General features: G+C 41.8%; 1 protein-coding gene and 1 long non-coding RNA gene across 2 annotated transcripts in view; one reads left to right on the forward strand and one right to left on the reverse strand.

Moving 5' to 3' along the window:
- Window positions 1-1772: 1772 nt before the first annotated feature.
- On the forward strand, window positions 1773-5219 carry LOC306879941 (uncharacterized protein; the record flags this gene model as incomplete). Its single annotated transcript, XM_079433171.1, has 3 exons — window positions 1773-2475; window positions 2752-2825; window positions 4993-5219. Exons 1-3 carry the CDS (start codon window positions 2441-2443, stop codon window positions 5217-5219), a joined length of 336 nt encoding a protein of 111 aa, XP_079289297.1. The 5' UTR covers window positions 1773-2440.
- A 1581-nt stretch (window positions 5220-6800) lies between these two features.
- Window positions 6801-16847, reverse strand: part of LOC306880554 — a 35197-nt gene continuing 25150 nt past the window's right edge. Inside the window, exons 3-6 of the long non-coding RNA XR_013785084.1 lie at window positions 7872-8008; window positions 7709-7773; window positions 7419-7622; window positions 6801-7331 (exon numbers count right to left, since the gene is read on the reverse strand). This is a non-coding gene — a long non-coding RNA (uncharacterized lncRNA). The remainder of the gene's footprint in view (window positions 7332-7418; window positions 7623-7708; window positions 7774-7871; window positions 8009-16847) is intronic.

Raw genomic sequence — 16847 nt, forward strand, 5'->3', positions numbered from 1 at the left:
CCTCATATTAAAATAAATAGAGAAATTCATGTCTCTGAAAGAATTACAACAGTAAATTTTCTTTTAATCTCAGCTGTGAATCAGAGCCAGTTTGGGTTGTAAAAACACTTGCAAAAAGTAAGATGGAACCATTAATCTTTGCATTGATATAAAAGGGAATCCAGACTGCAAATGGACTGATATGAACAAGATCGGTTTGCAGACTTGCTTTTATTGTTGGCTTATTGCATCATTTGTCATGGTGTCTGTGTGTGGGGTGATGAATATAATGCTGTATGCTTTCACAGATCATATTTATTCATATTTATCACTCTTTCCTAGAAAGGAGGCTTGTCCAAATATTCTCATTAGGAACTCTCCCTAAAACAAGGGGGGGAAAAAATCACATAAACATCTGGTTAAAAATCTTAAATGCCTCAAAAAGATGCATTGAGAGGCCCAGCTCAACGCAAGCTTGACAGAGGTGTGCAATGAGAGTGCATGGCATGTGAGCAGCATCCTTAAAAGTATTTGCTATCACAAAGCTTTCTGAGTTTGTCTGTTTCCACTAGATGGTGCTTGTGTACTTAGACACTCGCTTATCTTGGTATAACTTTATATTTTGGTTATTTTACAATATTTGTTGTGATTTCAGTTATTGCTTACTTGAGCAAGCTTGAAAAAGAGTTTTTGGTTGTTTTATTTTATTCCCATCTTGCCTTTGTATATGACTTCCCATTTTGCCGTCTGCATGAAGAGATGGAACAATGTTATCGTTGAAAGCTTTAAGGTGTTTCTCTGTAAAATTGCAAGTCATCCATCCAAGAAACTTTAAGATATAACCCCTCTCTTAGATTACAAGCAGGCAAAAATGGTATGTTGATGTATTTTTTTGTTAATTTAAAGTCGTATGCGTGTTTTCTGTGTAACTGAATGAGTGATTGATGTTTGTTATATTCGTCCTGTTTATTTAGTTCTACAGTGTTGGTGTTGATGTCCATAAGTGCATTAAACATCTGTAAAAAGGAACATCAGCCTTTGCGTTGAGACTAAGGGAGGCATAGTAGAACACTTCACTGTGTCGGTGAAGGCCAAGATTCGCCTTTTTCACAAGAATCGGAAATTACATCAGCGCAGGGTAAACTCACGTGGAGAGTCATAATGCACAGCCAGCACCAAACGGACAAAATGGCAAAGCAAACTTAACTGAATTTTAAAAAAAAGGGGGGGGGGAGTGGTGTGTGGCCAAGTATGGTGACCCATGCTCAGAATTTGTGCTCTGCATTTAACCCATCCAAGTGTACACTCAGTAGTGAACATACACCCGGAGCAGTGGGCAGCCAATGCTGCGGCTCCCGGGGAGCAGTTGGGCGTTTGCCTTGCTCAAGGGTCTCCCCTCAGTCGTGGTATTGAGGGTGGAGAGAGTGTTGGTTATTCACTCCCCCACCTACAATCCCTGCCGGACCTGAGACTCGAACCCATGACCTTCGGGTTACAAGTCCAACTCTCTATCCGTTAGGCCACGACTGCTACATAATTAGGCTATAACTGCCACCATTTAGAATTAAACAAACTTGTATTTGTGATGACCCAAGCTGAACAAACAGTTAATTGTGAAATGTTTGCGCTTTGTAGAGTACAGTACCGGCAGTTCAAGCATTTTCATAGGATCTAATTTGTAAAAAAAAAGACTTTGATTCTCGAATTCATTCTCGTTCAGTACGGTCGCTGTTGTCACCAGAAAACCTTTTACCCTGCAAGTCTGGAAGCCAGAAATGCGGAAGTGTGAAAAAGGCTAATCATCAGATGGTAAAAGCTGCACGCAGAAGTCAGCCAGCAAGAGGCTAAAAGTGTTGGATAAGGGAAGTACAACTTTCAAAATGACCGCTATTGAATGTCTGAAGCAGCAGTGGGCAAGTAAAGGCTGAAAAAAGCAAGTAATTTTAAGTTAGTGTCTTGGAAGCAGCGCAAGGTATTGTGAACTGTTACCAAAGCTTCAATTGTGCTGGTATTTCCATCATCCTCATTCTAAGATAAAAGACATTTTCTAATAATTGCTCGGCTTATTAAGAAACAATAATGACTAAAAGAGACAAACAAATGTGTTATATGTATTATTGAGAAAGACTGAAACTGAAATTGTCTGTTTTGAATTTTCTGTTTGCTTAATAGTTTTGAGTGTTCGCATTTCACAAGTTGTATTCATGCTTCTGCTACTTCACAGTTTATAGTTTTCAATTTACATGGTTGAATCACTCAAGTCTAGCTGAGTCACTTGCACTAGAACTTTAGACTGTTCTTTTTGCATATCACATTATAGTGCAATACAGAATTGACATGTCAGATATAAGTGAAAATACAGTGTTGTCCAGAAAAGAAGCTATCTGTGCAGATCCTACAGCACAAGAAGTTGACGATGCATAGATGGCTCTCCCACCACAGCAGGCTGACCTAGCTGAGCATGTTGAAGTGGCTCCATAAGTACAACAACCTCAGGTGCGCGCAGATAATACACAGACAGATATCAGAAGAAGCCGGCGTGTATCACGAAAAAGGTAAAACATTGCAAGACGCTAGACTGAACAATCTGAAAAGAAGCTTTGAACAGAAGTATAGAAGATGGAAGTATCATATCAATGGTTTGGGGGTCGACCATATTTATAGTGACATAAGAAGCATCACAAGCCCTGAGCCAGAAATTCGGAGAAGAAATGACACTTGTCTTGCCATTACTAGCACTGCAAATGAAAAGGCTCAACACTTTCTCAACAGAGATCCTGAGAACATACCCTGGCCCGATTCATTGTTTGAAGCCACTGTGTCCAGCATCATCTCCGCAACCTCCAGTAAGTCAAAGTCTGTTTCTGAGATGTTCAGTCAGTCTTCCCATGATTCTTTGCAGAAAAGACAAGAAGCAGCGACTGAAGTAGCAGCTACTCAAGAGGTGATTAAAATAATGATGAGACAGCATCAATATGAAGAGGAAATTAGGAAACTTGAGGCAGAAGATGAAAGGTTAACGGCCGAGAGAGAAGCTCAAGAAAGGGAAATAGAAGCGGAGAATGCAAGAAAAAGAGCTCAATTTATCTCAAGAAAGTACTATCAGGAAAATAAGGTTGGAAGAGAAGAAAAAGGAAGTGGAACGATTGGAAGAACTAAAAAGAAATAATGCAGCACAAGCAAGGCTTAAGTTTATGCTGAAAGCATTGAAGCTGATGAGGGAAAAATGCATTCCGCTCCTCCTCTTCAACAAAAACAGGAAGACTATCTCTCTCAACCAAGCATTCCTATTTCTTTCTCTCTCAACCAAATCAACCCTCTTATTTTCCTCAAAGGTTTCCAGTCACTCAAGCTCATGTATCTCAGTTAAATGCATTAGCTGCTTCCAGTGCACTCGCTGAAGTTATTACAGGCAACAGGATTCCAATTCCAGAACCTGCTGTTTTGTCAGGAGAACCTCTGAAGGATAATGATTGGAAACTGTCCTTCAGGACATTAATTGATCGCAAGAACTTACCAGCCCAAGAAAAGCTCTTCTTTTAAAAGAAACGACCCTGTATAGACTACCGGAAACTTAATGATATCACTGTTAAATACCATTATCCCCTTCCTCTTGTCCCAGCGGCTTTGGAACAACTACGTGGTGCCACCATATTCACAAAGTTGGACCTCCGCAGCGCCTACAATCTTGTTCGAATCCGGGAGGGGGATGAATGGAAGACTGCCTTTGTAACACCCACTGGCCATTATGAATACAGGGTTATGCCCTATGGACTCGTAAACGCCCCCTCCGTGTTCCAAAGATTTATGAATGAGGTGCATTGATAGTGGTGGCATCCGTATGGACAAGGGGAAGGTGGAAGCCGTCACCTCCTAGGTGTGACCGTGAGCCTGACCTCTGGATATCATCCACAGTCCAATGGACAGACTGAATGTAAGATCCAGGAGATAGGGCGCTTCCTGAGAACCTTCTGCCATAACCGCCAGAACTCTTGGAACCAGTTTCTGGGCTGGGCCGAGTACGCACAAAACTCCTTGCGACAAGGCTCCACTGGACTCACGCCCTTCCAGTGCGTGCTCGGCTTTCAGCCCCCTCTATTTCCATGGTCAGGAGAGCCTTTCGACGTTCCCGCCGTCGATTACTGGTTCCGAGAGAGCGAGAGAGTCTGGGACGCAGCACACCACCAGCTGCAGCAGGCAGTGCGCAGACAAAAGATAACTGCGGATGTCCGACGTTCCGCCACTCCCACTTACCATCCAGGGCAGAAGGTATGGCTTTCAACTCGGGACATCAGACTGCGCCTGCCTTGCCGGAAATTGAGTCCCAGATTCGTCGGCCCCTTCACCATTCTGGAACAAATAAATCCGGTCATGTACAAACTTCAGTTACCTCAACAATATAGGATTCATCCCACATTTCATGTCTCTCTGTTAAAACCCTTCTCTCCTTCTGTTTCCCCAGAGCCTGGTCCGGTCCAGGAACCCCCTCTCATCATGGATGAAGGCGCCATCTATAGGGTCCGAGAGATCATGGATTCCCGGCGCCGTGGTGGCAGATTAGAATACTTGGTCGATTGGGAGGGCTATGGTCCCGAAGAACGCTCATGGGTTCCTAGAGAGGACGTTCTTGACCCGACACTTCTGGTAGAATTTCATGCCACTCATCCAGATCGTCCAGCCCCACGGGGTCGGGGTAGACCACCACGACGCCGGGGTCGGCCCTCAGGAGCGGGCCGTGGAGAGGGGGGTACTGTAACAGCACGGCCAGGCTCTCCACCCAATCAACTACCACGATCCACTTCACCTGACTTCTAATCACCCGCACCTGCACCTCATCACAACCGTCATCAAGACCAGTATAAAGACACTCACCACAGTCACTGCAGTTGTCCGATCTCGTTACTCCCAGCGTGGACTCAACTTCTACGGACTCCGTTCGATGAGTATAACCTCTGAATACTTACCTCTTGTACTTACCTCCTGTTCTCCACCTCGTTGTCTCCCTGTACCCAGATCGTCTGCTGCAGTTGCCAGTGTCACCTGTGTTCCCGTTTGGATCATCGTCTCTGCTCCTCACTCCTGAAAGACACAAAGACACTATCAGAATCACAAGCCAAGATACCACGCACGACAACTTGAGAATCCTCACCTCTCGCACTCAGCTGCACGAATCACCTGCACCCAAGCTGTCAATAAAAGTCACTGTGTTAACACTTACCTCTGTGTCCGGCTATCCATAACATAAACATTGGGAAATTCGTAATGTGTGTTTTTTTTCTTTCTTTTCTTTTATATTCATGTAGTTCAACTGGCAGAGCTAAGAATGGCAAGGTTATAGGGTCCATTTCCAGGAAACATAAAAGTTATTAATTGTATACTTTTAATACATTATAAATACACTGTAAATGTTAAAGAAGCAAAATTTAATAGTAGAAAAATACTGCGTATTTTAATAAATATCAGGTGAGGTTTTTTTGTAAGCAAATTAAACATTTTGGCATTTATTATTTATTTTTCATACAGTATATGCACACTTGAGTTTAAATATTGTACATTAATTAATATTAGTGTAAACAGTGTATGCAATGGGAACCAATACACCCTTGTTTGAAAAAAAAACACTCTATTCAACAAACGTATTGCTGCATCAGGTTAACCACACGATGCAATCTGTTGTTGCAGTTTTATATTGAGTGGAGACAAATAAATCTTTAACAGATTATCTGTTCATTCGCCACAAGAACCCGGAAGATCCTGTCATTAATGACCATATATGGACAAGTAAGTGTGACGCTTCTTCTCAACTGAGTTGCCATTGGCTTTGAAGTTCTCTTGGCACTCGCAGACGTCCTTAAAACTATAATCTTAGTTATCTTAGAATAAGAATAGACCCCAAAAAATACACATCAGTGCCTATTTGGAAAGGGCTCCATTTATTGCATTAGATCAGGAGCAAGAATACAGTGTTGACAGTAAACAAAGACACCAATTTAAACAGCCAATACATACTGTGACACTTTATTGTACTATCACACAATGTCAATGTGTCATTCAGTAAGACAAGGTACAGACAGTGTGTGGTTTATGATGCAAAAGCCATATATTTCATGCAATTCAAAGAATCATAATATAAAAGACCTAATTTGTATCTCTGTGTCAAAAATGTCTCATCTTTGTCCTCTTCCGGCGCTAAACATCAGTAATGTCCATGCTCATCTTACTTATAATACAGTACAGGATTCATGTTGATCTTTCTCTGGTGCATCACCCTCAGTTGTGCATGAAGTGTCTGTAGCAATATAGTCCATGCATTCTCTTCTAATGCATCTTTCAGCAGTCCCTTCATAATGGAGTAATAAATATGATCACATATTTATGTCTTAAAACAATCATAGTAGTTATGTGTTGTACAAAATACAAAATTTTACTAAATTAAATGGGGTATTTACCAAACACCATCCCTACAGAATATTCACCATACTTTATTATCCAACACCATGTGCAATACTTTACTGGAGAATACAGCATAAAGACAGCTAAAGTAGCATATAAAGATCAATCATATTGTAGAGAAATAAAAATTAGTCTTTTAAAACCATATTATTTTAATCACATGAAGCCACCAAAATGCATGCATGGTGAAATGTCCTGAGCATCATAGAATCACATTCAGTTTCCTTCTCATCAGAGCTCTCCTGGTTTTCTTCCTCTTGCTTGTTTTTCCATGTCCCTATCATAATCTTCTTCTTCCATGACTTAATTTGCAGTTGTTACCTAGCACCCTACAGTACAACTGACGAACAAAAGACATGTGACCAATTAAAATCAAATCACTTTATTGCCACAATACCATGAACACAAGTGTGCAGGTGGTGAAAATATTTTGTGCAAACTGCAGCGTGACATTATGGATGACAAGTATTGAATATATATGCAACACACACATATATATAAGGGTCTCAATAGAGGTAGAGAACAACATGGTAAATATTATACTATACAGAGAGCATGAAATGAAAACAATAATAAACACAATAATCAGACTACACATACATTTGCAGTGCAGTATGGAATGAATTAGTGCAAACTGAATGTCAGGGTGCAAAATAATAGTGAGCCAGAGTCCAGTTTTTGTAACTGTTTTGTAACTGTAAGTGCAGTGCATAAGAGGTTGGTGGGGTGTGTGTGGTGTTACTGGTGCGAGTTCAGTTCAGTCTGATTGCCTGTGGAAAGAACATGTCTCGCAGTCTGCTGGTAAAGGTTCTGCCTGATGGTAACGGTGAGAGCAATCCATGGCTCGGGTGGCTGGAGTCTCTGACGGTCCTCCTCACACACCACCTGGTGTAGATGTCCTGGAGGGACAAAACATGTATTTAGGGTGTGGTAAATGAATAAACAATATATAATATTTTTATTTATAATTGTTGCACTGGACTTGCCATTGATTCTTGTTGGAGGTATGGGCTAAAAGAATCTTGCAGTTGTTCAGTTGTGAAGTTTTTTTTATGGGCCGTAACATCTGAGCTGTCGTAGTAGAGCTGTTCGTGAATGCAGTCTTCACAGCAGATACCTGATGGGTTCAGACAGCAGTGCAGCACTTGGTGGCCATTGAATTGATATCTTCATCAACTGGCTTCATCCTCCTTCAAACAAACAGACAAAACAATAAGTCAACAATAACTCTAGCGAAATAGTGTTGGTGAATACAGGCACAGGTGTCAGTACTCACCATATTCAGTCATTTCCTGCCCAAATGACAAAGATGATGCACAGCTGATTTGCTCATTCTAGGAGCTATAAAAAGATGTATGTGTGAAAAACTATAACTGCTGTCTTTTGAGAGATCAACATCAATGCTGTACCACACATAACTGCATTGAATACAGACATACCAATGGAAATGTGCAACTTTTCAGCTCTGTCTTTTCTGTTTGGGCACAAGAAGGCCATGTTCATTCCTCATTCATCAGGACTGGTTTGACTGGCTTGCTATGACTGATATTCTTCTTTCTTGTTTTTTGGTCTTCAGCTGTAAAACAAGAAAATATCTATTGACCCCATACTTAATTATGTTTTTTTATACATAAATTAAGCAGTTATAATAGTAAACTTCAAGCTCAAGTTCATCTCGAGTTCATCTTTATACAACAGATTCAGAGTCTGAGAAAAGGCCATCATGCAAACTATCATTTTCTACCTTACAACAGAGTATAAAAGAATGTAAGTGAGTGACAGAGTAAAGGAATAGGATGAAGAGCAATAGGCAAAGAAAGGCAACATTTTGAGCGTACGTTTAACAGAATGAGAAGAAAGCAGCATTAGAAAAAACTGTATTTTTCAATAGCAAGTTATATTAATATGAATTATTTTAAATATGATTACATGCTGCCGGTATTGTTGTAAGCAATTTAAAGGTCTCTTCACACCAAAATTATGAGTCTATACCGCAGCTATTTAACCTTTAATGATACAGAGGAACAATATCATTGGAATCTCTTCCAGAACAACTTTTTCAAGCTGATGAACAATAAAAACACTGACAATAACATACTGTAACTGCAGCATGTATAACAGTAAACAGAACAGTATCGTCTGTTGGTGTGGATGCTAAAATATGTAATATTTTATGTAATACGCAATTACGTTGAAAAGGTCACGCTTGATGTAGGCGGAAGTACCGAGTCAGTGTTTACAAATGTGCGAAAGGAGGACCATATACACATATTAAAATGTCTTTGTATCAGTTTATCGTTTAAAATGCCCATTTCGTATGCGTATCCTGGGTGTTTTAATATTAAAAAGCCTAAAAGAAAATTTTGGATTTTACGTCAACCGTGACCTTTTCAACGTAATTGCGTATTACATGACGTCACGAACGCGCATCACAGAACAGAGCAAGGCGAGCATTTGTGCTTATAAAACTTAAACTTTTTTATTTATTTTTGAAATGACCGATCGTTTCGCTAGATAAGACCCTTATTCATCGTCTGGTATCGTTTAAAGCCCTTTGAAGCTGCACTGAAACTGTCATTTGGACCTTGAACCGTTTGGGTCCCATTGAAGTCCATTATATGGAGAAATGTTTTCATCAGAAACCTTAATTTCTTTTTGACTGAAGAAAGAAAGACATGGACATCTTGGATGACATGGGGGTGAGTAAATTATCAGCAAAAGTTTTTTTTAAAGTGAACTAATCCTTTAAAGTGACAAAAGAATAGTCTTTTTACCAGACTATCCGAAGAGGTAGTTTGCAGTCAATGCTGGATGAGGTAGTGATCAGTCCAATGCTGCACAAGTGACAGGAACTGGTCACAGTTTTTAAGTGGGTGGGAGGGGGGGGTGGAAGGTCCTGGGGATGTGGGGAGCTGGGGGGGGGGGGGGTCGTAGTATCAAAGTTCAGTGTTGCATGGGGGTAAAAGAGGGGAGGGGGGGCAAGGACGGGAGGGAGTTCAGCTTCCTGACATCCTGATGTATGAAGCTGTCCTTCAGTCTGCTGGTGCTCGCCTGGAGACTCCGCAGTCTCCTCCCTGATGGCAGCAGACTGAAGAAGCTGTGTATTGGGTGGGTGGGATCACCTGCAATGCGGAGGGCTTTGCGGGTGAGACGGGTGCTGTAGATGTCCTGGAGGGAGGGGAGAGAGACACCAACGATCTTCTCAGCTGCTCTCACTATGCGTTGAAGTGACTTGCGGCAGGATGCGTTGCAAGCGCCATACCACACAGTGATACAGCTAGTTAGGATGCTCTCGATAGTGCATCTGTAGAAGGTGCACATGATGGGGGCCGGGGCTCTGGCTCTTCTGAGTTTGCGGAGGAAGTAGAGACGCTGCTGTGCTTTCTTGGCCAGTGCTACAGTGTTGTTAGTCCAGGAGAGGTCCTCTGTGATGTGCACACCCAGGAACTTGGTGCTGCTCACTCTCTCCACAGTCCACGCACCGTTGATGGTCAGAGGGGCATGCTGAGTGTGTACTCTCCTGAAGTCAACAACAATCTCCTTTGTCTTCTCCACATTCAGAGAGAGATTGTTGTCACTGCACCACCCGGCCAGGCAGCTCACCTCGCTCCTGTAGTTTGTCTCATCTCTGTTGCTAATGAGACCCACCACAGTCGTGTCATCCGCAAACTTAATGAAAAGGTTGGAGTTGTGTGACGGTGTGCAGTCGTGGGTCAGCAGAGTGAAGAGGAGGGGGCTCAGCACACATCCTTGGGGGGCCCCAGTGTTCAGTGTGATGGTGCTGGATGTGTTAATGCCGACCCGTACTGCCTGAGGTCTCCTGGTCAGGAAGTCCAACAGCCAGTTGCACAGAGAGGTGTTGAGCCCCAGCTGGACCAGTTTGTGAGTGAGCTGTTGAGGGATGATTGTGTTGAATGCTGAACTGAAGTCTATGAACAGCATCCTGACATATGTGTCTTTTTTTGTCCAGATGTGTGAGGGCTGGGTGGAGGGCAGTGGCGATGGCATCTTCGGTCGAGCGGTTGGACCTATATGCAAACTGGAAGGGGTCCAGGGAGGGGGTGAGGACAGACTTGATGTGGTGCATGGCTAGCCGTTCAAAGCACTTCATGAGAATTGGAGTAAGTGCGACTGGACGGTAGTCATTGAAGCAGGATGGAGATGACTTCTTCGGGACTGGAATGATGGTGGTAGCTTTGAAGCATGTGGGGACAACGGCCTGATTTAACGAGATGTTGAAAATGTCTGTGAAGACATCAGTGAGTTCCACTGCACAGTCTCTCAGTACACGCCCAGGAATGTTGTCAGGACCCGGAGCTTTGCGTGCATTGATCCTGCTGAGGGATCTCCTCACACTATCCGGGGACAGCGTCATCACCTGGTCGCCGGGAGGAGGTGGAGTCTTCTGTGCAGTGGTGCTGTTTTGTGCCTCAAAGTGAGCAAAGAAGGCATTCAGCTTGTTCAGCAGGGGGCTGGTGCTGTTGCAGGTCTGTGGTGGGGGCTTGTAGTCCGTGATGGTCCCCTGCCACAGGCTCCGAGTGTCTCTGCTGTCGCTGAAACGATGGGCTATCCTCCTGGAGTACTGTCTCTTGGCCTCTCTGATGCCGCGGGAAAGGTTGGCCCTAGCTGTCTTCAGGCCCTCCTCATCTCCAGATCTAAAGGCAGCGTTCCGAGCCTTCAGAAGTCTGTAGACCTCCCCTGTCATCTACGGCTTCTGGTTGGCCCTGACAGTGATGGGCTTTGTGATCGTTACATCATCAATGCACTTGGTGATGTAGGCAGTGACAGTCTCCGAGTACTCTTGGAGGTCTGTAGTGTTGTTGTATGTGGCAGCCTGTTTAAATATATTCCAGTCAGTGGTGTCAAAACAGTCTTGAAGTGCCTCTGACGACCCTTCCGGCCACACTTGTATCTGTTTGTGATTTTGTTTTGTTTGTTTGATGACTTTAACGAGCGGTCTGTATGCAGGCATTAGCATGACCTTTTCCACCAAGGCAGTTCCAGTGCTGGTTCGGAGCCAGAGCCTAGTTTCAAACCGGTTCTTTGTTTTTCGACATCCAAAGCACCAGCTCCGAACCAGGAAAGGCAGTTCGTAAGTAGCACCACAACATTGCTGGGCTAGAAGAAAGAACCGCTTGCGTCAGGAGCTGGGAGTGGGGTTACCGTGACCAATAAGACGAACAGAAACTTGGACCGCCATATTTGAAATAGCAGCTAAACGCTAACACGTTTGATTCGCCGTGTTTGGATGCCGATGTAGGCTCGCAAAGCCATGAATATCAATAGCAACGCAACGTTCCCCATTGCTGATAGTTTGTTTAGGCTTGTCCAGGATAGATTGGCGCTGCGTGGACCGTTCGGTGCAGGCATATCAGGGTGCTGCGGGAGCGACTGGAAAACAGACTGCTCTTTATGCTTTTGGATCGCTCTCGCGGTACTATAGTCTGTTGTGTGCCGATCGATCGATCTGCGTGGCGCTGATGCTTTGTACAGATGCCTGTTGTGCCGCGCTAGTGATCCGAAACATGAAATGTATTCAGTGACGTAAGACCTGGCTCTGTATTGGCTCTCTAGCTTGTGGAAAAGCAACCGGTTCTTAAAGCGCTCGCCAGTCGAACCGACTAAGAACCGACTATAGCACTGGCTCTGAACTAGCACCTGGAACTGCTTTGGTGGAAAAGGGGTAAGTGATGTGGTCTGAGGCTCCGAGGTGGGGGAGGGGGAGGGCCTTGTAAGCTCCTCTCTGGGTGGTGTAAACAAAGTCCAGGGTATTTTTTCCCCTTGTTGGAAAGTCTATGTGTTGGTGTATTTTTGGGAACACACTCTTTAAGTCTGCGTGGTTGAAATCCCCTGCCAAGATGAGAAAAGCATCTGGATGGGCTGTCTGCTGCTCACTGGTGTGCTGATACAGATCATTTAGTGCGTCACCCCTGTTGTTGTTGTTGGAGCTGGGAGGGATGTATACAGCAACGAGCAGTATGGCTGTATATTCCCTCGGTAGATAGAACGGCCGGCACTTAATAATCATAAACTCCACCAAGGCTGAGCAGTGTTTGCAGACCACAACAGCATCGTGGCACCATGCATCATTGATGTAAACACAAAGCCCGCCGCCGCGGATCTTACCTCCCTCGACGAGAGCTCTGTCTCTCTGCTCTATTGTGCTTTAACTACAAATACCACAGTAAAACTATGGTTATGGTGGGAGAAGCATGGGACATTTTGTGGTTACTATGCATTGACTACACATTACATGGTCGAGCGACAGTTACTATGGTAAAAATATGGTAAATATGTGGACGTTTTACACGATCCCATTCCCACCATAGGCAAATTTTAAATGAATAACTTCATTCATAAACACGTAAATATGTAGTATTTTATGAGACCTGAAGTCATCTAAATCCATGTTTAATGTGCTATTTCACTGGTCTTTGGTCCGTGTGTTGGCAGTTGTTGGCACTGGGGTACTCCAGTGTTAACTTCACCTTCATACATGTGTGCGGTGATTAAGGATGTGGATCGATGATAACAGCTTTCTCAGCTTACCAGTAGGCTCAGCAGATCCCTTCTGGTCCATATCTGTGACCTGATAACCACTGATAACACTGATATCATTCGAAGAAAACAAGTGCACTTCCATAATGTACTTAAAGTGCTCTATTTTCGCGCACTAATTTTGTACTTAATATACTAAAAATGATTCTTTAGTATTTAGATTCTAAGTTTACTCAACTGTGCTATTTTGGGACACCTTGAATATGAACTAAAATGCACCTTTAACTTTCATCTCCGTATTTAAAAAATGTATTTAGACACCGCTTGTAGTACACTTTCAGTCTTTCAATTAAATTCAAGTTTATTTGTATAGTGCTTTTCATGATACAAATCGTTGCAAAGCAGCTTTACAGAAAATTAAAGATTCTACAATATATTTAGTAGTAGCTTATCAGTGATGGCTATGTCAAGTTGATGTACATATGGCAGAAATGTACAGTAAAAATTTATGACATAATCGATGAACACTATTAACAGCAAGGATTATATTTCATACACTAGTATACTCAAGTCTACTACAAGTGTTAAAAGTGCATTTTAGTTCATATTCATGGTGCCCCAAAATAGCACAGTTGAGTAAACTTAAGTACTAAAGAATATTTTTTAGTATGTTAAGTACAAAATTAGTGTGCAAAAATAGAGCACTTTAAGTACATTATGGAAGTGTACTTTTTTCACCTGGGAAGATGGGCAGGTAGGAGTGAACACAAAAAAATAAGAGAGATCCAAATTATAGAATGAAACAAATTCAATATTAAATTAAAAAGTAAAAGTGAACTGAAGAAATTATAGCCTATCATTGTTAAAATAAGTTAGCTAAGGGACTATGTTAGTCAGAAAGCAGGGAAGGGCAAAATTCAGCATTTAAGAATTGTCTCTTTCAATTTTTGATTTGGGATGTGAAAGAAAGAAATTGAACACCATCACACAAAGGTTTTAAAGGGAACCTATTATGCTCCTTTTTACAAGTAAGTCTCTGATGTCCCCAGAGTGTGTATGTGAAGTTTTAGCTCAAAATACCCCACAGATGATTTTTTTATAGCTTGTTAAAATTACCACTTTTAGGGTGTGAGCCAAAACACACTGTATATGAGAATGTTGCTTTAATGCAAATGAGCTGTTGCTCCCGGAGAAGAAGGCGGAGCTTCGTCTGATTGTACTGTGCATAATACATTTGCATTGTAAATCCCAAACAGGGAGCACGGCAGGATAAAAATAACAACATAGCTGGTCTCATGGTGCATGGCATGCTATCACAAACTTTATAAGTCCCACTCGTGATTTTGAGCTCAGCAAACTGAAGCGATCGACTCACATTGCTTTCATATGCAACTTTTAACTACCACATTTCTATTCACGATCATTCATGAAGACAGCACCATTGAAAACAGACCAAGACAATGATAGCTTTAGCATCATTAGCCTTACAGAGTGCCAAAAAGCTCTTTCAGAAGGGCAATTTGGAAAACAAACGTGTCATACTTATTTTGTCTGGAGCTGAAGTTCACGCACAAAGTGTTGGTATTGATCCCTACACGTATTGGGGACTTTGGGGATTTTTTCCAGGACATTTGCTTAGACAATGAAACTTGATCACAGTGTCCTCAGCGGCTCAGATGGAGGGAGTCTATGGACACTCCTTTGTTCGTTAGTGCATCCCAAAACACAACACTTGAAATGCCTCTTTGGCGCTGACATGTATATCTCCAGCAGCTACAGCAAGTAACCAGTAATGGCGGAGGCGGATCACAGCTTTTCATTCAGGCCTGTGTCTATGCTTATAGGGCAGCGTCACAAATGGGCAGGACTTTTTCCCCTCGGTGACGTGAACAGAGGGAGAATCTGAAACAGCTCATTCTGAAAGCCTGTTTATGATTTTTTTAGATTATAAAAAAAATGAGTGGGTGGATTTTTACCATTATAGGCTGGTTGTTTTCACACACTGCGGCCACACAACTGTGTTCAGACACCTTATAAAAGTGATTTTTGCATAATAGGTCCCCTTTAAACTAAACATACATAATTACATCAAATAATAGGGTAATTATGCCTGTGTAGATCTTTGATGTAAACTGACAATACTTTTTTTTTCATTAGACATTCAATTTATTTAAATTCAATACCATCAAAGCAATTAACACAAACATCAAAACAGATTTTTACAATAAACCACATTTTTCCTCAGAATTAAAATGTAATTCTGGGAAGTGTCCTTCTGCAATGATTCATACATTTGAGGGCTATAAAAAATCATATTACATTTTTTTTTCAAATGCAAAAATGTTCTTACAGTAAATTAAATTATATATATATATATATATATATATATATATATATATATATATATATATATAAACTGTAGGTGAACAAATTAAAAACTACTCTTTTCAGGGTTTTTTTTTTTTTTTTTATTCAATTTGAATTCTGCTTCAAATTCCAATTTGACATACAGTTTTGTTTGATAACTTGGGAAGTGAAATGCAATACATTCATTTATTTCTGAATGGCACACAACCCTGAAGGACACTAGACAAATTTCCTTGTAAAACTGCTCGTCGTGTTCATAGCCTGGAGCTCTGCAGTGTTACAAGGAAAGGAATTAGAGTGTATTGAGAGTGTGTCTTAAAGTGTAAAGATTTTGAAACAGTTCAGTTATACAAGGAGAAAATCTCCTCAGGACAATCATTTTAATCTGCAGAGACAATTTTAAGTCATTTAGGTTGATTTCTTTGAAATGTGTAAACAAACCTGCCAAAAAAAATAAAAAATCATAATATAGGAAGCTGGAAACGTTGAAGCCACAGAGTATGTTTAAGTTGCATATAAGAATGAAAAGTTGAGGTTTATGATAATAAAGATAACCTACTGTATATATAATATGAGAATCCTCAGGTCTGAGAAAAGTTATATAATGAGGTTGCACATAAAGGGCAACCTCATAAAGATCTTCACTCTACAGGTCACTGCTGTACGCTATGCACTACACTATACCTACAGCCCATGGGTATGCATCATAATGATGCCAAATTCTCATCATGTAATCTGAGAATATGTGACAGTGATGAAAAACAAGGCAGAGGTTATTTTTTCCTTGGGTCTAGTTCTGGCATGCACTAGTTGACTTTGTGCTGTTGGAATGTGTCCCTTCGAGCATTTCCTTCACTTTATTGTCTATTGCTTTTAAAATATAGCCTATGTCTTATCAGTCAAGCTATCTCAGTTAATGTGTGAGTGTTTATGTAACAGGAAACAAACCCCACTAAGCGTTTGTTACCACAGAAGCCTCAGCTTGTAACTTACTGGAAGGAAAAGACTATTGTTTTGGATTGCTATACAACTGTTACATGTTGGGTTTTTTGTGACTGTTCCATGTCGGGTTTTCTGTTTTCCCCTGTGTCCTAGTTCAGTTTAATTAGTCATTGTGTACACCTGTCCTTCCCAATTATCTGCCCCTTTATAAGTTCCTGTCTTTGTTAGTCTCACCGTCGGTTATTGTTGCTATTATTGATGTGTGTGCACTCCCCTGTTTGTATCTGCTCCTGGAATCCTGATTAAAGGAAGGACAATTGTATATCCTCGTCGTGCGCTCCTTGCTCCGCACCACACCCGTAACAGAATAACCGACCGAAACAGTAAGATTGCGGCGTGTTTTTTCCCCGTTTTGTTTCCCGTTTTTTGTCAAGTTTTTTATTTTTTATTATGGATCCCGGTGTCCTCGTCCTCCTGTTGGAACAGGGGGATCGCTCTCTCGAGGACCACACCGAGGATTTTTTGTGTCTGGCCAACAAGACACACTTCCCGGACTACTGCCTCTGCACCTTCTACAAGGCTGGACTTAACATCACCACACGTAGGCA

Source organism: Barbus barbus (genome assembly GCF_936440315.1).
Source record: "Barbus barbus genome assembly, chromosome: 14".
Classification (NCBI taxonomy): Eukaryota; Metazoa; Chordata; class Actinopteri; order Cypriniformes; family Cyprinidae; genus Barbus; species Barbus barbus.